The sequence below is a fragment of the Struthio camelus genome, chromosome 37 (genome assembly GCF_040807025.1).
Source record: "Struthio camelus isolate bStrCam1 chromosome 37, bStrCam1.hap1, whole genome shotgun sequence".
In the NCBI taxonomy this organism is placed as follows: Eukaryota; Metazoa; Chordata; class Aves; order Struthioniformes; family Struthionidae; genus Struthio; species Struthio camelus.
Window position 1 is genome coordinate 653,337 of NC_090978.1, and position 20,645 is coordinate 673,981.

General features: G+C 68.5%; 3 protein-coding genes across 5 annotated transcripts; 2 read left to right on the forward strand and 1 right to left on the reverse strand.

Annotated features, from left to right (window-relative positions):
* The first annotated feature begins 68 nt into the window (after positions 1–68).
* MED11 (mediator complex subunit 11) lies at positions 69–2,610 on the forward strand. The gene is made up of 3 exons (XM_068924010.1): positions 69–273; positions 624–754; positions 862–2,610. The coding sequence occupies exons 1-3, from the start codon at positions 126–128 to the stop codon at positions 997–999; spliced, it is 417 nt and encodes a 138-aa protein (XP_068780111.1). The 5' UTR covers positions 69–125; the 3' UTR covers positions 1,000–2,610.
* On the reverse strand, positions 1,358–6,885 carry LOC138063891 (uncharacterized). Of its 3 annotated transcripts, none has more exons than XM_068924007.1 (4): positions 6,633–6,885; positions 5,647–5,785; positions 3,840–3,928; positions 1,358–3,299 (listed from the first exon to the last, which is right to left on the reverse strand). In XM_068924007.1, the coding sequence occupies exons 1-4, from the start codon at positions 6,841–6,843 to the stop codon at positions 2,833–2,835; spliced, it is 906 nt and encodes a 301-aa protein (XP_068780108.1). In that variant the 5' UTR covers positions 6,844–6,885; the 3' UTR covers positions 1,358–2,832. The 3 variants fall into 3 exon arrangements, with proteins under 3 accessions (XP_068780108.1, XP_068780110.1, XP_068780109.1); XM_068924009.1 differs by having other exon boundaries at positions 5,647–5,758; positions 6,633–6,871; XM_068924008.1 differs by having other exon boundaries at positions 5,647–5,761; positions 6,633–6,871.
* A 57-nt stretch (positions 6,886–6,942) lies between these two features.
* Positions 6,943–19,076, forward strand: ZMYND15 (zinc finger MYND-type containing 15). Its single transcript, XM_068924003.1, has 15 exons — positions 6,943–7,005; positions 8,041–8,389; positions 9,276–9,504; positions 10,151–10,306; positions 11,398–11,558; positions 12,601–12,753; positions 12,915–13,001; positions 13,607–13,723; positions 14,494–14,582; positions 15,481–15,582; positions 16,361–16,487; positions 16,971–17,029; positions 18,053–18,213; positions 18,626–18,747; positions 18,997–19,076. The coding sequence occupies exons 2-15, from the start codon at positions 8,041–8,043 to the stop codon at positions 19,074–19,076; spliced, it is 1,992 nt and encodes a 663-aa protein (XP_068780104.1). The 5' UTR covers positions 6,943–7,005.
* The last annotated feature ends 1,569 nt before the right edge of the window (positions 19,077–20,645 follow it).

The following is a 20,645-nucleotide window of genomic DNA, read 5'->3' on the forward strand; positions in this document are numbered from 1 at the left end:
CCATAGAGCGCGGCCAGGCGGGCCCTAGTCCATCGCTTCCGAGTCACGTGGCGCGTTGCGCGCGCCGCCGGGAGTTGTAGTGCGGCCAGGGGAAGGGGAAAGGCGGCGCCGGAGGATTTCGGCGCATGCGCGGGAAGGGGGGGCCAGCCGGAAGCGGAAGCGGCGCCGTACGGCGGCCGGCGCGGGCCATGGCGGGCTACGGGGTGGCGAACGAGCGGCTGCGGGTGCTGGAGGACCTGGAGCGCGAGATCGGGGCCTCCCTGCAGAGTGCCGGTGGGCGGAGCCTCCATAGGGGCGGGGCATCCAGTGGGCGGGGCTTCCAGATGGGCGGGGCATCCCGGGGTGTGCGCGTGTGTGTATCTCCCCTAAGTACAGGGGGCTGCCGGGGCGGGGCCTCCAGAACGGGGCGTGGCTTTGACGGAGGTGGGGCTTATCCGGAGGGGGCGGGGCTTAGCTGGAGGGGTGGGGCTTGGGGGGGGCGGGGCAGAGCCCTCCGGCCTGTCCCCGCGGTGACAGCTTAGGCCTGACCTCTGCGGGCCTCCCGAGCTGGTGGGGGTCAGGGGTCAGGGGTGAAGGGTCAGGGGTCACGTGTGTCATGTATGTGTCCCCCCCCCTCCCCGCAGGCACCGTCATCTTGGAGCTGTCGAAGGAGAAGGCGGCCGAGCGGCTGCTGGAGCGCCAGGCCGCCCAGTTCAGCGCCGCCGTCCAGAAGGTCGAGTCTGAGCTCTCGGCCCAGATCCGCTACCTCACCCAGGTGGGTGGCCGGGGGGGGGGGGAGGCGGGCTTTTTGGGGGAGAGAGGGAGGGAGTGTGGGGGGTCCCCCCCTACCCTGAAACCCCTGACCCCTCTTTTCCTGTCCAGGTAGCCACGGGGCAGCCCCACGAGGGCTCCAGCTACTCGGCCCGCAAAGCCTGCCAGATGGCCCTCAACCGCGTCGACTACGCCCGCCTCAAGCTGGGCGAGCTGGCCCGCGCCTGCGAGCAGATGCTGGAGCCCTGAGCGGCGTGGCTTCCCCGCCGCGCGCCGCCCGTGCAGGTCTGGCGTCCCCGGCATGCCGTGGGGGTCTGCGCGGGATGAACACGCCAGCCACACGCCAAGGACACGGATCACTGCCACGCCACGGACACGGATACGCCGCGTGGCTTCCTCGCTGCGTGCCACCCGCGGAGGTCTGGTGTTCCTGGCGTGCTGTGGGGGTCTGCGTGGGATGAACACGCCAGCCACACGCCAAGGACACGCCAAGGACGTGTTGCCCGTGTGCCGGCGACATGGACGCACTGCCGCCCGTCTAGGTCTGGTGTCCCCAGCGCGCCGTTGGGGGGTCTGCACGGGATGAACATGCCAGCCACACGCCAAGAACGCACCAAGGACATGTTGTCCGTGCACCACGGACACAGACGCACCACCACCCGTGAAGATCTGGTATCTCCGGTGTGCTGCAGGGATCTGCACGGGATGAACACGCCAGCCACACGCCAAGGACATGCCAAGGACGTGTTGTCTGTGCACCACGGACACGGATGCGGAATCGCCCATGAAGGTCTGGTGTCTCCGGTGTGCTGCAGGGGTCTGCATGGGATGAACACGCCAGCCACATGCCAAGGACACACCAAGGACGTGTTGCCCGCGCGCCGGGGACACGGACGCACTGGCGCCCGTGAAGGTCCGGTGTCTCCAGTGCGCCACATGCATCTGCATGTGAGGAACACGCCAGCCACATGCCAAGGACACACCAAGGACACGTGTCGCTCACACACCGGAGACACGGACACGCTGCATGACTTCCCCACTGCGTGCTGCCTGCGAAGGTCTGGTGTCCCCTGCGCGCCGCGGGTGTCTGCATGGGAGAAACACGCCAGCCACATGCCAAGGACATGCGTCACCTGTGTGCTGCACACACGGATGCCATGCGGGGCTTCCCCACCACACGCCATCTGCGCGGGGGCTGGTGTCCCTGGTGCACGCGAGGAACACGCCAGCCACGCGCCAAGGCCACGGATGTGCCTTTGACACGCTGTCCCGTGCCAGCAGCATGCCATCGGCGTGTGACCTTGTGCTAGCAACGCGCCAGGGGCGCGGACACGCCAAGACACAAGCAACAGTCACGTGTTACCAACAGTGCAGACGTGCCGTGGCTCACCAGCAACACGCCACTAACACGCCAGGGACACGTGAGCTCATGCCAGGAACGCAGCCACACGCTTGCCACGCCGTGGGCACATGAGCTCACGCCGCCAACGTGCCCGGGGCGCGTGTGTGCCGCCAACACGTGATCTCACCCCACCAACACGCAAGGGAGGCCGAACGCACCGTCTCCTGCCCGCAACACGCCACCAACACGCAATGTCCTGCCGACGGCACCGCAGGGCTGCGCCACCAACACGCGAGCTCACGCGACGGACTTCCCCCCGCCCCGACGTGTGCTCTCCCGCCACGCTGGAGGAAGGACACCTGCTCGCATGGCTCCGACACGTGCCGTCATGCTAGGGACACGCGACAGACACGTGCGTGATCCTCCCCCCAACCCCGGGGATACGCCATTACCGCCAGGACACGTGTGACCGCTGGGTGCCGGTGGCCGAAATAAAGGGAAACCGCGGTGGCCTTGGGGACCGCGTGAGCCCCCCTGACACGCGTGTGCGCCCTGACACGCGTGTTCCCCAGCGCCCCCAACCCCCACCGCCCGGTGGGCGCGATGGGGGGGCTCGCCCGCCCCACGGCACACGGAAACACGCGTGTTGGGGCAGCGTACGGTCTTTATTCGCCGCTCTCGCCTCCCCTTAACCCGACCCGGATGCCTGGGTCCCTCGCGGGAAGCTCTCGCCGGGCGTCTCAGAGCACCTCGCAGGGGTCGTACTGGGGCCCCACACGTGTGGGGCAGGCCGGGGGGGGTCCTGCCCCACGGCGGCGCCCTCGGCACACCAACACGCTGGCGAGACCCAGCCCGGCGCCCAGCAGGGCCAGCCCCACGGCCAGCCCCACGGCCGGCGGCCGGTCCGGCCCCATGGTGGGCAGTGGCAGCGGCGGCGGCACTTGGGGGTCCTGCCCCATGGCTTGGCGGCTGTGCCAGCCTTCCAGTGCGGGGGGCAACGCCAGCCACTGGGCCTCCCAGCTCAGCCCCTCGTTTCGGGGCTTGGCCGGGGGGCCGGTTGTCAAGTTGGGGGTGTCTGTGGGGCTTTGGCCCGCCGTGGGGTTGCCCGGGGGTCCTGCCGTGGGACTGCGGCCTGCCGTGGGGCTGCCCGGGGGTGCTGCTGGCGCTGTGGGGCTGCTGGGGGGTGGATCCGGGGGTCTCTGGGCCTCTGGGGAGGGGGGGTAGAGGATGGGCCGTGAAGGGTTAATGGTCTCCCCACATGTGTGGGGCAGCCCTGGGGGGTCCCTATCTGCCCCCCCCACATGTGGGGCATCTCCGAGGGCCCTCTCTGCCCCCCACATGTGGGGCAGCCCCTGGGGTCCCCATCCACCCCTGACATATGGGGCAGCCCCGAGGGTCCCCGTCTGCCCCCCCCACGTGTGGGTCAGCCCTGAGGGTCCCCGTCTGCCCCACTACGTGTGGGGCATCCCTGGGAGTCCCTCTCTGCTCCCCAACGTGTGGGGCAGCCCCAGGGGTCCCCATCTGCCTCTCTCATATGTGGGGCAGCCCCGAGGGTCCCTGTCTGCCCCACTACGTGTGGGGCATCCCTGGGAGTCCCTCTCTGCTCCCCAACGTGTGGGGCAGCCCCAGGGGTCCCCATCTGCCCCCTATGTGTGGGGCAGCCCTGGGGGCCCCCCTCCACCCCCCCAACATGTGGGGCAGCCCCGGGGATCCCCATCCGCCCCCCATGTGTGGGGCAGGGACCTACCTCTGCTCTCCCAGATCTGGAGCAGCTCCACGACCCACGGCGAGTCCTGGAGGCCGCAGATCCACCGCTGCCGCTTGGGCAGCAGGAACCTGGCGGGGGGGACCGGAGGGGGCTATAGGGGGCTGCTATGGGGCACAGGGGGCCCCTATGGGGCATGGAGGGGGACGATCCTGCCCATCTATGGGGCAAAGACCCCCCCCCCAGTCCATGGGACTCAGGCCAAGCTCAGCTTCTGTATCTGTGGGGCTCGGTCCCACCGAATCTATAGGGCTCGATCTCTCCATAGGGTCCAGCCCCCCCCACCCCGCCAGGGTCCAGCCTCCCCCCCATCTATGGGGCTCAGTCCCCTGTCTATAGGGCTCCATAGGGTCCAGCTTCCTCCACATCTATGGGGCTTGGTGCCTCCCTATCTATAGGGTCCAGGCCCCCCCCATCTATAGGGCCCAGCCCCTCCATAGGGTCCAGCCCCTCTCATCTATGGTGCTGGGTCTCCCCCAGTCTACATGGTCCAGGCCCCCCATCTATGGGGCTCGGTCACCCCCATCTATAGGGCCAAGCCCCTCCATAAGGTCCAGCCCCCCCCCATCTACGGTGCTGGGTCTCCCCCAGTCTATAGGGTCCAGGCCCCCCATCTATGGGGCTCAGTCCCCCCCATCTATAGGGCCCAGCCTCTCCATAGGGTCCAGCCCCCCCCCATCTACGGTGCTGGGTCTCCCCCAGTCTATAGGGTCCAGGCCCCCCATCTATGGGGCTCGGTCACCCCCATCTATAGGGCCAAGCCCCTCCATAAGGTCCAGCCCCCCCCCATCTACGGTGCTGGGTCTCCCCCAGTCTATAGGGTCCAGGTCCCCCATCTATGGGGCTCAGTCCCCCCCATCTATAGGGCCCAGCCTCTCCATAGGGTCCAGCCCCCCCATCTATGGGGCTTGGTCCTCCCCAATGTATAGGGTCCAGGCCCTACATCTATAGGGCTTGGTCTCCCCCAATCTATAGGGTCCAGGCGCCCCCATCTATAGGGCCCAGCCCCCTCCCCAGAGATCTATGGGGCTTGGTCCCCCCCAATCTATAGGGCCCAGCTCCCTCCATCTATGGGGCTCAATCTCCCCATCTATAGGGCCCAGCACCCCCATCTACAGGGCTGGGTCCTTCCACCCCCCCCCCAGGGTGTCCAGCCCGGTGTTGTGTGGGTGCTGGTTCCTGTTTTCTGGCAGCGCCGGCTGTTTCCGGGGGCCGGGGGGGGGATGGCAGCTCCTGCTGGGCCCCTGGGGGTGTTGGGTGTCCCGGGGGGTCTCGGAGGGGGGATCTTGGGGCGTCTCCGAGGGTTGTTGGGGGGCTCTGGGGGTGTTGGGTGTCCCGGGGGTCTCAAGGGAGATCTTGGAGTGTCTCTGAGGGTTGTTGGGGGGCTCTGGGGGTGTTGGGTGTCCCAGGGGGTCTCGAGGGGGGAATCTCAGGGTGTCTTCGGGGGTTTTGGGGGGCTCTGGGGGGCTATTGGGGATCTGAGTGGGTCTCTGGGGATGGTAGGGTGCTGGGTGGGTGCTGGGGTCCTGGCGGGGGTCCCGGGGGGCTGCTGGAGGTCTGGGTGGGTCTCTGGGGATGGTAGGGTGCTGGGTGGGTGCTGGGGTCCTGGCGGGGGTCCCGGGGGTCTGCTGGAGGTCTGGGTGGGTCTCTGGGGATGGCAGGGTGCTGGGTGGGTGCTGGGGTCCCGGGGGGGGTTCTGGGGGGGTATTGGGGGTCTGGGTGGGTCTCTGGGAATGGCAGGGTGCTGGGTGGGTGCTGGGGTCCTGGGGGGGGTCCCGTCGCCCCTCACCTGAGCACGTGGTGGGGGCAGAGCTCGACCCGGCTCACCCGGGCCCCCAGCTCAGGCAGGCGGACGTTTTGGGGGGGCCGCAGGGGCCAGCGGTGGTGGCAGTAGCACGCACCTGCTGAGCCCCCCACGTTGCCCAGCGCTGGGGGCTGCTGTCAGCGGGGCTGGGGGGGGGACCCAGGCATTCCCCCCCCCAGCCCCCCATCCAGACTCCCTTCCACCTCCCCAGGGAGCCCGATCCCTCCCGGCCCAACCTCGATATGAGACACTCGAGACTCCCCTCGGGGGGGGGACCCCAAAGAGGGGCAGGAGCCGGACTCAGGGGGTCCCGGGCACACGGTGGCCACTGGGCAGGGGGTCCCCAGTCTTGTCCCCCCCCCCTCCCCGTGGGGGGTCTCGGGGGTCTCGTATCAACCCTGGGGCAGAGCTGGGGCATCCCAGCGCCCCCCAGTCTCCTCGGCACCGGTTCCCCCCAGTATCACCAGTACTGGTGCCCCCCTGGTGCCAGTGCCCCCAGTCTGGTCCCAGTTCCCCCCAGTATCACCACTGTCGGTTCCCCCCCAGTGCCAGTGCCCCCAGTCTGGTCCCAGTGCCCCCCTTTCTGGTCCTACAGCTCCCAGTTCGCCCCAGTCCTGGTTCGCCCCGATGCCCCCACTCCCAGTTCCTCCCAGTCCTCCCAGTGCCGGTGCCCTCCCGGTTCCCCCGTTTCCGGACCCCCCGCTCCCAGTTCCCTCCAGTCCCCCCGCTCCCAGTGTCCCCCAGTTCCCCCGTTTCCGGACCCCCCGCTCCCAGTGTCCCCCAGTTCCCCCGTTTCCGGACCCCCCGCTCCCAGTTCCCTCCAGTCCCCCCGCTCCCAGTGTCCCCCAGTTCCCCCGTTTCCGGACCCCCGCTCCCAGTTCCTCCCAGTCCTCCCAGTGCCGGTGCCCTCCGGTTCCCCCGTTTCCGGACCCCTCGTTCCCGGTTCCACCCGGTCCCGGTGCAGCCGGTACCTGCCCAGGGCAGCGGCAGCAGGAGGAGCAGCGGCAGCAGCCCCGGCCCCATGGCGCGGCCGGGCCGCCGCCGCTGCCGGCACCGGCACCGGCACCGGTACCGGGATCGGGAGCAGGATCGGGAGGAACGGCGGATCCCCGCCGCCGCCGCCTTGAGCACAACCGCGATACGAGACACTCGAGAATCTCCCACACCCGGTTTCGGTTTCATTTCGGCCAATCCTGAATGCCGTGGTGTCACTCACGGCTGCCTCGTGACGTCAAAGCCGCTCCCGGGCGGCCTGGCCACGCCGCGATGACGTCGCAGCCCCGTGATGTCACTTCGGCCCCGTGACCTCCCAGATGGGACCCCCGCAGGCGACGTCAGTCCGAGGTGATGGGGTTTTTTTTCGGGGGGGGGTGGTTAAGGAGCCGCGTGATGTCACACTCCTGACGTCATGAGCGTGGAGGGGGCACGGCCGGGACGCCTGGGTCCCTGCGGGGGGAGAGGGAGGGGGGCAGCACCCCCCTTCTCTCCAGACACCCTGGGGTTCCCCTTCCTCCCCCCACCCCCAGCTCCAGCCAATCAGAGCTGCGGGTGGGCGGGGCAGACGAGGGGGGTTCCCTGGAATACGATGACGTCACAGAGCGACGCGGGGGGAACCCCTCCGCCCCGGTATTTACCTTTGAATCTGCCCAGCGCCGGAGGTGGGGGGGGAAGTCCGGAGGGGGGGGGGCAAGGGGTTTTAGGGTGCTGGGGGGGGGTCCTGGGGGGATGAGAGGGACCCGAGGGGGGGGGTCAGGGTGCTGGAGGGTCCTAAGGGGCATTGGGGGGGGTTAGGGTGCTGGGGGGGGTCCTAGGGGAGGTTGAGCGGGGTCCGCGAGGGAGTTTGGGGTCCTGGGGGGGGATAAGGGGCATTGAAGGGGCCTCCCCAGGGTGGTTTTGGGGTGCTGATAGGGTCCTAAGGGGGGTCCCCGGAAGGGTTAATATGTTAGAGGGGGCTAAAGGGGGGTCTCCGAGGGGGTTTTAGGGTGCTGGCAGGGGTTTAAGGAGGATTGAGAGTGTCCTTGGGGGGGCTGGGGTGTTGGGGGGGTTAAAGGGGGTCCTCGAGGTGGTTGGGGATGCTGGAAGGGTCCTAAGAGTGATTGGAGGGGGTCCCCGGGGAGGTTTGGGGTGCTGAGGAGGGGGGTCCCAAGGGGGATTGAGAGGAGTCCTGGGGGGGTTGAGGTGCTGGGAGGGTGCTGGGGGGGGGTCCTCGAGGTGGTTTTAGGGTGCCGGGGGGGTCCCAAGAGGGATTGAGAGGAGTCCCGGGGGGGGTTGGGGTGCTGGGGGGGTTTTAAGGGTGATCTGAGGGTGCTGGGGGGGTTCCCTGGCAGGTGCCAGGCCTGGGGGGGCTCACCTTGTGGCCTCCCCCCCCCCCCACCCAAGATGGAGTTCGTCACTGGATACCGGGCCGAGGTGCTGGACCTGGCGGAGCTGCTGCTGGGCTGGCGGCGGCGGGGGGGACCGGGGGGGGACGTCGGGGTCCCCCCCGGGCCCGGCCAGCTCCGACGCTTGCCCCCCGACCCGGGCCTTTGGGTGCTGCACGTGCTGCCCAACGCCCGGTTGGGGTTGGCGCTGGCCCTGCCGGGGGCCGGGGGGGGGACGGCTCGGGGGGCCGACCCCCGGGGACCCCTGTGCGGCGACGGGGCGCTCACCCTGCGCGACCTGCGCCGCGCCGTCACCTTCGTCAGCCTCGAGGAAGAGGAGGAGGAGGAAGGTGCCGGGCCCCCCCCAGGTAACGCCGAGGCCCTTCGATGTGTCCCCCACCCCCCGCCACGTGGGTCGGCAGCCCCAAAAGCTGACTCGAAATCTGGCCCTGAGCTGCCCCGGAGACCCTGACCCCCCCACCCTGACCCCCACCTTGACCCGAAACCTGGCCCTGAGCTGCCCTGGGGGACCCTGACCCCCCCACCCTGACCCCCACCTTGACCCGAAACCTGGCCCTGAGCTGCCCTGGGGGACCCTGACCCCCCCACCCTGACCCCCACCTTGACCCTAAACCTGACCCTGAATGGATCCTAGGGGACCCCGACCCCTACCCTGACCCCCACCCTGACCCTAAAGCTGACCCTGAATGGATCCTATGGGGCACCCTATGGGTGCTGGGGGTGGGCGCCCGATGGGACCCCCAATGGACCCCCAAACCCGACCCCATGGAGCACCCTATGGGGGTGGGTGCCTGATTGGACCCCCAAGGGACCCGAGATCCGACTTCATGGGGCACCCTATGGGTGCTGGGGATGGGTGCCCCACAGGACCCCCAAGGGACCCCAAACCCAACCTCATGGGGCACCCATGGGTGCTAGGGGTGGGCACCTCACAGGACCCCCGAGAGACCCCAAACCCGACCTCATGGGGCACCCTATGGGGGTGGGTGCCCGATGGGACCCCCGAGGGACCCCAAACCTGACCCCAAAGGGACCTCATGGGGCATCCTATGGGGTGCTGGGGTTGGGTGCCCCACGGGACCCCTGAGGCACCCCAAACCCTATGGAGCACCCATGGGTGCTGGGGGTGGGCTCCCCATGGGACCACCAATGGTCCCAAGACCCGACCCCGTGGGGCACCCTACGGAGCACCCATGGGTGTGGGGAGGACCCGGGGGTGACGTCGTGGCGCAGGCCAGGCGCTGGTGCGGCTGGCGCGGCTGCTGCTGGTGACGGATGAGCGCGGGGCACCTCTGGGCTTCGACTTCGAGGTGGGGCCACCCCGGGGTGCCCCCACCGCCACCACCACCCCCCTGGCCCGCCGGGCCCTGACCCTGCTGGCCCGCGCCATGGGCTGCCCCATGGCTGGGGGGCCCCCCCGGCGCCCCCGCCTGCTGGCCGTGGCCGACGCCGACCTGCACGCGTGAGTGTCACACCCCCCCACCCCGCATGGATGTCACCCCCCCGCCTTGCTGCACGTGCATGCGTGTCACCTGCCTGGGATGTCCCAGCACATGCATGTCCCCCCCATGCACACGCATGTCCCCCCCATGCACACAGCCATGTCACCCCCCCTTTGCACCCATGTGTCACCTGCCCTGGGATGTCCCAGCACCCATATGTCCCCCCATGCACATGCATGTCCCCCCCATGCACAGACACGTGTCCCCCCCATGCACACATCCATGTCACCCCTTTTGCACCCATGTGTCACCTGCCCTGGGATGTCCCAGCACCCATGTGTCCCCCCATGCACACAGCCATGTCACCCCCCTTTGCACCCGCGTGTCACCTGCCCTGGGATGTCCTGGCACATGTGTGTCCCCCCCATGCACACACCCATGTCACCCCCTTTGCACCTGCGTGCCACCTGCCTGGGACGTCCTGGCACCCACGTGTGTCACCCCTCCAGCACACATGTGCCACTTCCCCCCCCAGGTCACCATGACACAAGTGTCATCCCCCCGGTGTCCCTATGCATGCGTCACCCCCCGACACCCGTCACCCCCCCAACGTGTGTCACGGTCTCCGGAACGAGGACACGCGTGTCACCAGCTGTCGCCGCGCAGGGCGCTGGAGCCGCTGGTGGCCCGGCTGGGCGTGAAGCTGGCGCCGGGGCCGCTGCGGGGCTGGGGGCCGCGGGCGGCCTTCACCTTCCCCTCGCCCCGGGTGCGTGCCTGCCATGTATGCAAGCGGCACGGCTTCCAGCGCCGCCTGGCTCCCTGGTGAGTACACGCGCGGGTGCGAGGTTGGGAGGGGTCCCCAGGCAGTGCACACGCGTGTGCGAGGATGTCCCTGGGCCATGCACACGCGGGTGGGGATGGACGTGCAATGCACACGTGGGTGCAGGGGGTCCCCGTGCAATGCACACGCGTGTGTGGGGTGTCCCTGGGCCATGCACGCGCGGGTAGGGATGGCTGTGCAATGCACACGCGTGTGCAGGGGGTCCCTGGGCCATGCACACACGTGTGTGGGTTGTCCCTGTGCCATGCACGTGCGGGTGGGGGTGGGGGTGCAATACACACGTGGGTGTAGGGGTCCCTGTGCAATGCACACGTGTGTGCAGGGGGTCCCTGGGCTGTGCACACGCGTGTGTGGGGTGTCCCTGGGCCATGCACACGTGTGTGGGAATGGGGGTGCAATGCACACACGGGTGCAGGGGGTCCCCGTGCAATGCACACACGTGTGCAGGGTGTCCCCGGGCCATGCACACATGGGTGGGGATGGATGTGCAATGCACACGTGGGTGCAGGGGGTCCCCGTGCAATGCACATGCGTGTGCGGGGATGTCCCTCATCCGTGCATGTGAGGGTGGGGATGGGGGTGCAATGCATGCGCGTGGGTGCAGGGGTTCCCTGTGCGATGCATGAGGACAGCAACGGGTGCTGGGGGGGGGTCATATGGGTGCAGGGGGTCCCCGTGCAATGCACGAGGACAGTGATGGGTGCTGGGGGGTCATATGGGTGCAGGGGGGACCCCTTGCAATGCATAAGGGTGGCAACAGGTGAAAGAGGGTCCCATGGGTGCAGGGGGACTCCTGTGCAATGCGTGAGGATAGCAATGGGTGCAGGGGGGGTCCCCATGCAATGCATGAGGGTGGCAATGAGTGAAAGAGGGTCCCATGGGTGCAGGGGAGTCCCCGTGCAATGCACAAGGGCGACAATGGGTGCTGGGGTGCCCCATGGGCGAAGGAGGGGGTCCCCATGCAATGCACAAGGATAGCAACGGGTGCAGGGGGGTCCCACCGTGCGGGGCGGGGGTTCCCGAGGGGCCGTGGCGCAGCCCGAGGGCACCCATGGGTGCTGCCGCCCCGCAGCCCGCAGTGCCGCGCGGTGCTGTATTGCTCGGAGAGGTGCCGGGTGGCCGACTGGAGCGGGGACGCTGAGGCCGGGGGGCACCGGGGCTGGTGCCAGCGGCTTGGGGGCTTCATGGGCCGCGCAGGTGCCCTGGCCCAGCTGCCCTTCACCTTTGCCGCAGGTTCGGGGGGCTGCCGGGGGGGTTGGGGATGCTATTGGGGGGGGGTGGGGGTGCAATGAGGGGTTTGGGGTGCAACATGGGGGGTTTGGGGAGCAATGGGGGAGGTTTGGGGGTGCAATGTGGGTTTGGGGGAGCAATAAGGGGTTTGGGGTGCAATATGAGGGGTTTGGGGGTGCAATGGGAGGGGTTAGTGGTGCAATGGGGGTCTTGGGGGGGAATGGGAAGGGTTGGGGTGCAATGGGAGGGTTTGGGGGTGCAATATGTGGGTTTGGGCATGCAATGGAGTGGCTGGGGTGCAATGGGAGGGGTTGGGGTGCAATGAGGGGGCTTGGGGGTGCGATAAAGGGGGCTTGGAGGTACAATGGGGAGATTTGAGGGCAGGGTCAGGGGTTTGGGGGTGCAATGGGGTGGTTGGGGTGCAATGGGAGGGGTTAGTGTTGCAATGGGGGTTTGGGGGTGCAATGGGGTGGTTGGGGTGCAATGGGAGGGTTTGGGGTGCAATATGGGGGTTTGGGGGTGCAATGGGGAGATTTGAGAGTGCAACAGGGGAAGGTTTGGGGGGTGCAATGGGGAGATTTGTGGGTGCAACACGGGCAGGGTTGGGGGTGCAATGGGGGCAGGATTTGGGGTGCTGGGGGGTGCAGCAGGGTGCAATGGGGTGCGATGGCATGCGGTGGGGTGCTGTGGGGTTCAGCAGGGTGCAATGAGGTGCAGTGGGTGCCAGGGACATGTAGCAGGGTGTAGTGGGGTGCAATGGGGTGCACCAGGGTACAGCGGGGTGGAGTGGGGTGGAATGGGGTGCAGCAGGGTGCAACGGGTGCCAGGGACATGTAGCAGGGTGCAGCTGGGTGCAACAGGGTGCAGCGGCAATGGGGTGCCGAAGCGTGCAGCAGGGTGCAATGGGTGCTGGGGGTGAGCAGCAGGGTGCAGCGAGGTGCAATGGGGTGTTGTGGGGTGCAGCAGGGTGCTGTGGAGTGCAGAGGGGTACAGCGGGGTGCAGTGGGGTGCCATGGGGTGCCATGGGGGTCCCGGCTGTGCCCAGAGGTGACGAGCGAGACCTTCGACAAGGAGGGCTTCCTGGCAGCGCGGGGGCTCACCCAAGGATGCTGGGCCCACGAGAGCATGCTGGTGCGGGCGCCCGACTACGGTGTGGGGCTGGGGGGGGGTCGCTCCCCCCTCGGCCCCCAGCCCCATGGTGAGTGGCGTGCGGCCTCGGGGGGGCTCAGGGTGGGCGCTGCGGGGGGGGGGGTTGGGGAATTTTTGGGGAGATTGGGAGGGATCGGGGGGGTTTTAGGGGCACGGGGGGGGTTGGGAGGGTTGGGTGGGTCGCTGACACCCCATCCTCCCCCCCTCCAGGACACCCTTTTGAGGGACTGCAGCCGGCTGGGGGGGTCTCTCTGCCACCTGCCCCCCCGGAGCCCCCTGAGCCCAAGAACTACTTTAGTGAGTGATGAGGGGGGTGATTTGGGGGGGGGGTCTAGAAGGGCCTGGGGGGTGGAGGGCGATTTGGGGGGGGTTGGGGTGCAGGGGGTGGTGTTGGGTGCATGGGGGTGAATCAGGATGCATTGGGGTGATTTGGGGGTGCATTGGGGTGCACTGGAGGGTGCACTGCGGGGTGCATTGGAGGGTGCATTGGGGCACGCGTTTGGGGTTCACTAAGGGTGATTTGGGGGTGCATTGGAGGGGACATTAAGGGTGACTCAGGGTGCATTGGGATGTGCACTGGGGGCACCCAGGGGGGTGCATTGGAGGGTGCATTGGGGCAATTTGGGGGTGCATTGGAGGGTGCATTGGGGGTGACTCAGGGTACATTGGGGCATGCACTGGGGTGCATTGGGGGGACCCAGGGGGGTGCATTGGAGGGTGCATTGGGGCAATTTGGGGGTGCATTGGAGGGTGCATTGGGGTGATTTTGGGGTGCATTGGAGGGGGCATTAAGGGTGACTCAGGGTGCATTGGGACGTGCATTGGGGTGCATTGGGGGCACCCAGGGGGGTGCATTGGAGGGTGCATTGGGGCACGGGGGCTTACGGGTGCTGGTCCCCCAGGCTCGTGGCAGCAGTACTACGCATGGCGGGGGCTGCCGCTGAGCTCCCCCCTGGCCGTGCTGCTCTCCTACCCCCTGAGCGTCTACCACATCGTCACCCAGCTCGTCCCCCAGCACTGTGAGCTGGGGACACAGGGGACACTGGGAGGACAGGGCACACTGGGGACGGGGGGACATTGGGGACAGGGGAGACACTGGGGGACGCCGGGGGGATAGGGCACACCGGGGACGTGGGGGACATCGGGGACAGGGGGGACACCAGGGAATGCTGGGGGGACACTGGGGACAGGGGAGGACACTGGGGGATGCTGGGGGGACAGGGCACACTGGGGACATGGGGGACACCGGAGATGTGTGGGGACAGGGGACATAGGGGACACAGGGGGACAGGGGGGACATGGGGAGGATGGGGGGAGTCAAGGGCTTGGGGGGAGCCCGGGGGGGTCCCCATTTGGGGCCTGGCTGTCCCTAGGGGTGTCCCCATGGGGGTGTCACAGTTTGGGGTCCCTAGGCAGAGTCCCCATTCAGGGCTGGGCCATTCGCATTTGGGGGGGGCCCATTGGGGTGTCCCCTTTGGAGGGTGCCCTTTGGCGGTCCCTTTCGGAGTCCCCTTTGGGGGTGTCCCTTGGGGGGGTCTCCTTTGGGGGGTGCCCTTAGGGGTACCCCCTTTGGGGGGGGTCTCTATTGAGGGTCCCCTTGGGGGGTGCCCTTTGGGGGTCCCTTGCAGAGTCTCCTGTTGGGGGGTGCCCCTTGGAGGGGGGTCTCCTTTGGGGGGTCCCCTACTGGGCTCCCCATTAGGGTTCATTTGGGGGTGCCCTTTGGGTTGTCCTTTTTGGGGTGTCCCCTTTGGGGGTCCCCTCGGGGCTCACCCCCCCGTCCCCCCCCCAGTCCCGGAGCTGAACATCCTCAACAAGCAGTCGCTGAAGATCCACGTGGTGGAGACGGGCCGAGAGCTGCAGCTGGCCGGGCTCTTCTGGGTACCTACCACTGGGGGGGGACTGGGAGCACTGGGAGCACTGGGGATGCTGGCTTAGGGTGCAAGTGCGGGGCAGGTTTGGGGTGTGGAGTACGGGGCGCAGGCTTGGGGTTGGGGCAGGTTTGGGGTGCAGGGTGCAGATTGGGGTGCAGTTTTGGGGTGCAGAGTGCAGGGAATGGGGTGCAGGGTGCAGATTGGGGTGCAATATTGGGGTGCAGGGTATAAGGGTTGGGGTGCAGTGTTGGAGTGCACGGGGCAGTGTTGGGGTGCAGGGTGCAGGTCGGGGTGCAGGGGTTGGAGGTGCAGTGTTGGGGTGCAGGGTGCAGGTTGAGGTGAAGGTTCAGGGCGCAGGGTGCAGGGATTGGGGTGCAGGGTGCAGATTGGGGTGCAGGGTGCAGTGGTGGGGGACAGGGTGCAGTGGTGGGGTCGGGGTGCATGGGCAGGGTGCAGGGGTTGGAGTGCAGTATTGGGGTGCAGGGTGCAGTGTTGGGGTGCAGTGTTGGGGTGCAGGGTGCAGGGGTTGGGGTGCAGGTTCGGGGTGCAGGGTGCAGGGTTGGGATGCAGGTTTGGGGTGCGGGGTGCAGGTGCAGGGGTTGGGGTGCAGGGTGCAGTATTGGGGTGCAGTGTGCAGGTCGGGGTGCAGGTGCAGGGTGCAGCGGTTGGGGGTGAAGTGTTGGGGTTCAGGGTGCAGGGTGGAAGGATTGGGGGTGCAGGGTGCAGGTGCAGGGTGCAGGTGCAGGACTGGGGTTGGGGTGCAGATTGAGGTGCAGTGTTGGGATGCAGGGTGCAGGGGTTGGGGTGCAGGTTCGGGGTGCAGGGTGCAGGGTTGGGGTGCAGGTTCGGGGTGCAGGGTTGGGGTGCAGATTGGGGTGCAGGCCAGGCAGGCTGGGCCGCCGCAGGAGCTGTCGGTGCTGCTGCCCCACGTGGCCCTGGAGCTGCTGTTCACGGGGGACGCGGTGCCCCCCGACATGGACGGGCGCCACTTCCTCGTGCAGCGCACGGTGAGCGCCAGGGGGGACATGGAGGGACATGAGGGACATGGGGGGACATGGACACGGAGGGACATGGGGGGATGTGGGGGATGGGGACATAGGGGGACATGTATGTGGGGGGACATGAGAGGACACAGGGACATGGGGGGACATGGAGGGACACAGAGGGGACACAGGGGGTCGTGGAGGGACACGAGGGGAGAAGGAGGGACATGAGACATGGCAGGATGTGGGGGGACACGGGGGGACATGGAGGGACATGGGAGGATGTGGGGGGACATGGAGGACACAGGGGGACACAGGGGGACATGGGGGACCTGGAGGGACATGAGGGGACATGGAGGGACATGAGGGGACAAGCAGGGACATGGGGAGACATGGGGGGATGTGGGGGGACATGAGGGGACATGGGGACATGGAAGGATGTGGGATGACACAGGGGGACATGGAGGAACATGGAGGGACATGGAGGGAGACGGGGGGACATAGGGGACCTGGAGGGACACAGGGGGACAAGGAGGGACATGGGGACATGGGGGGATGTGGGGGGACACAGGGGTATACAGAAGGACATGGGGGTCACATGGAGGGACATGAGGGGACAAGAAGGGACATGGGGACATGGGGGGACATGGGGGACACAGGGGGACACAGAGCCACCCACTACGAGGTGAGGAGGGTCCTGGGGGGGCTGCAGGGGCTCTGGGCTGTCCTGGGGGGCTGGGGCAGGTTTGGGAGGTACCTAGGGGTGGTTTTGCCCCCCCCAAATGTGTCCCCCCCCACCCAGGAGGTGCAGGAGCTGGGGCTGGGCCAGGGGCCCCCACCCAGGGCACGGGGGGGCCGCGGGGTGCAGGTGGGGTTCAGCACCCACCCGGCCCCCTCCCGCCCTGGCCCCCGGCCCGACCTGGTCGTCGGTGAGCGCCGGGGGGGCTTGGGGGGCTGGAGGGGGGAGCTGGGGGGGTAGATTGGGGACATTTAGGGGTGCAGGGGGGCAGGAGGGGGTGCAGAGGGAGTATTTGGGGGTATTTAGGGGTAGGTTGGGGGCATTTGGGGGTGCAGGAGGGGCTGAAGGGGGTCTAAAGGGGCATCTGAGGGGGCAGTTTGGGGCTCCTAGGGGGCATTTTGGGGTTTTAGGGGGGCAGTTGGAGGTCCCTGGGGGGTATTTGGGGGTGCTGAGGGGCAGGAGGGGGTCCAGGGGGGTATCTGAGGGGGCAGGGGGGAGTTGGGGATCCCTAGGGGGCATTTAGGGGTTTTGGAGGGGGAGCTGGGGGTCCCTGGGGGGCACTTGGGGGTGCTGGGGGGCAGGTGGGGGGGTCCATGGGAGGGTATTTGGGGGGGGCATTTGGGGGGCAGCTGAGCAGCCGGGGCAGCAGTGACCCCTTTGTCCCCCCACCCAGGGTTCAACCCCGGCTTCGCCCTCAAGGAGACCTGGCTCAGCGCCCTCCCCCGCCTCCAGGTGGGGCCAGGGACCCCCAATTCCCCCTCTAGGACCCCCAATACCCACCCAGGGACCCCAATGCCCCCCCAGGGGTCTTCCAATTCCCTCTAGGACCCCCAATACCCCTCCAGAGACCCCAGTACTCCCCAGGGACCCCAATGTCCCCCCAGGAGTCCCCCAGTTCCCCTCTAGGATCCCCAATGCCTCCCCCAGGGACCCCAATTCCCCCTCAGGGGTCCCCCAATTCCCCTCTAGGACCCCCAATACCTCCCCCAGGGATGGCAATACCCCCCCCAAGATCCCCAATACCCCCCAAGGGTCCCCCAATTCCCCCCCAGAGACCCCCCAATACCTCCCAGGCTCCCCAATGCCCCCTTAGAGGTTCCCTAATTCCCCTCCAACACCTCCAATACCCCCCCCAGGGACCCCAATTCCCCCCCAGGGACCCCAATACTCCCCCAGGGACCCCAATAAGCCCCTGGGTCAGGGTGGGTTCCCCCCACCCCACCCCAGGCACCTGGGTCCCCTGTGTGTGGGGTCTGGATCCCCTGATGCCTGGGATGTCATGTATGGGTGTGGGGGGGTGCCCGGATGCCTGGGTCCCCTGTGGTTGGGTGGGGGGAGGGGTGGCACGCTGGGTCCCCCGGACGCCTGGGTCCCCTGGATGCCTGGGATGCCATATACGGGGGGGGGGGGGGGGGTGCCCGGATGCCTGGGTCCCCTGGATGCCTGGGATGCCATGTATGGGTGTGGGGGGGTGCCCGGATGCCTGGGTCCCCTGTGGTTGGGTGGGGGGAGGGGTGGCACACTGGGTCCCCCGGACGCCTGGGTCCCCTGGATGCCTGGGATGCCATATATGGGGGGGGGGTGTGCCCGGATGCCTGGGTCCCCTGGATGCCTGGGATGCCATGTATGGGTGTGGGGGGGTGCCCGGATGCATCGGTCCCCCGGACACCTGGGCCCCTGTTGGGGTGTGGGGGGGGGGGGCATGGTGGTACGCGGGTGCCAGGTGACCTGGTGCCAGGGGCGCGCGGTCGGCAGGCGCTGCGGGTCCCAGCCTACTTCACGGAGGGGGGCGAGTACGGCTGCGCCGTGGCGGGGGCGGCGGTGGCGGCGGCCACGGGGGGCAGCGCCAGCCCCCCCCGCCTCAACCCCTTCCGCTCGCCCTTCCGCCGGCCCGGCATCGACAACGCCCTGCCTTGGTGAGCATCCCCCCCCCCCCCCAAGATCCCACCCCTGACCTCTGACCCCCCCGAAACATGCCCACCTCCCCCCCCCCACGCCACTGGCACCCCCCCCTTCCAAATCCCTCAGCACCAACCCCCCCCTCCCCGGACCCCATGCCCGGCTTTGACCCCTGACCTCTGACTCCTGACCCCAGCTGACCTCTCAGCTGCCCCCCCCAGCCTGACCCCCGACCTCTGCTCAGGCCCCCCCCCCGACCTGACCTCTGACCCCAACAGGGATCACCCCCCCTTCGATGTACCCTGACCCCCGCACCCCTTGTGACCCCTGACCGCCACCCCTTGTGACCCCCTGACCCCCGTGACCCCCGACCTCCACCCCGCCTGCGACCCCCGCACCCCCCCAATGACCTCTGCCCTTTGCCCCCAGGTACGCCAACGCCTTCATCTTCCACCTGCTCTACAAGGGGGGGCCGCGGGGGGGGGCGCCCCCGGCCCCGCCCCCACCACCCGCCCCCCCCCGGGGCCGCCGCCGCCCCCAGCGCCCCCCTCGTGCCCCTCCCCGCCGCCGCTGACACCGGGGGAGGGGGTGCCCAGCAATGGAGGGGGGCAGCGGTGGGGATGACAAGGGGCAACAAGGGGCTGGGGGGGGGGGCACCACGGGGGGGGGGCACCGAGGCAATAAATGGGAACCAGAGGCACCAGCGCCGCCTGTCTTTGTCCCCGTCTGTCCTATAGCTCCCCTATGGCCCCCCATAGCCCCCTATAGCTCCCCCTATAGCTCCCCATTGCCCCCTATAGACTGCTATAACCCCCTCTACCTCCCTGGAGCTTGCTATAACACCTATTGCTCCCCTATAGCCTGCTATAGCGCCCCATAGCCCCAAGTACACCCCTGTAGCTCGCCCTATAGCTCCCAATAGCCCCCTACACACCCTGTACAGCCCCCACCGACCCCAATAGACACTTATAGCACCCCATATAGCCTGCTATAGACCCCCCCCATAGCAACCTATAGCCCCTGCATAGGGCCCCTATAGCCTTCTATAGCCCCTAACAGCACCCCGTAACCTGCAACCCCCTTATAGCTCCCCATTGTCCCCTATAGCCCCCATTTCCCCATAGTCCCCTCAAGAGGACCCATAACACGTAGCTCCCCCATACTCTCCATATCCCCCATATGGCCCAATAGCACTATAGTCTCCCTATAGCCCTCAAGAGCCACATAGACCCCACCCCATGCCCCTATAGCCCCCTATAGTCCCCCTAGAGCCATTCATAGCCCCCCGCCAAGAGGTTTCCGTACCCCTATAGGCCCCCATCACCCCCTATAGGCCGAGCATAGGCCTACACAAGCCTGCAGGGCCTGCAGGGCCCACAGGAGCCCGTAGAGCCCCGCGCAGCCCTGTAGCAGCCTGTAGAGCCCACACGGGATCAGCGCGGCCCCATATGAGCCTGTGGGCCTTGCTGTGGGCTTGTAGGAGCTCCGCATGGGCCAGTAGAAGGCGGCAGCCAACATGAACCCGCGGGGGCTGAAAGGGGCATCAACAAGCTCATAGAGAAGAGCCTGGGAAGAAGGGGAACGCACGAGCCCGCCAAGGCCGGCACGGCGAACACGCGAGCTTGGCGAGCCCCGCGCGAAGCCCGTAGGGCTCGGGGCGGGCCAGCGCGAGCCCGCCGAGGCCGGTACGGGCCTCTGCGAGCTCGGAGAGGTCCGCGCGAAGGCCGTAGGGGTCGGGGCGGGCCAGCGCGAGCCCGCCCAGGCCGGCACGGGCCTCTGCGAGCTCGGAGAGCCCCACGCGAAGGCCGTAGGGCTCGGGGTGGGCCGGCGCGAGCCCGTCCAGGCCGGCACGGGCCTCTGGCAGCTCGGCGAGGCCCGCGCAAAGGCCGTAGGGCTCGGGGCGGGCCGGCGCGAGCCCGCCCAGGCCGGCACGGGCCTCTGCGAGCTCTGCCAGGCCCACGCGAAGCCCGTAGGGCTCGGGGCGGGCCAGCGCGAGCCCGCCGAGGCCGGCACGGGCCTCTGCGAGCTCGGCGAGGCCCGCGCGAAGCCCGTAGGGCTCGGGGCGGGCCAGCGCGAGCCCGCCGAGGCCGGCACGGGCCTCTGCGAGCTCGGCGAGGCCCGCGCAAAGGCCGTAGGGCTCGGGGTGGGCCGGCGCGAGCCCGTCGAGGCCGGCACGGGCCTCTGCGAGCTCGGCGAGGCCTGCGCGAAGCCCGTAGGGCTCGGGGCGGGCCGGCGCGAGCCCGCCGAGTTCGGCACGGGCCTCTGCAAGCTCGGCGAGGCCCGCGCGAAGGCCGTAGGGCTCGGGGCGGGCCGTCGCGAGCCCGCCGAGGCCGGCACGGGCCTCTGCAAGCTCGGCGAGGCCCGCGCGAAGGCCGTAGGGCTCGGGGCGGTCCAGCCATGACCCGCCGAGGCCGGCACGGGCCTCTGCGAGTTCGGCGAGGCCCGCCCA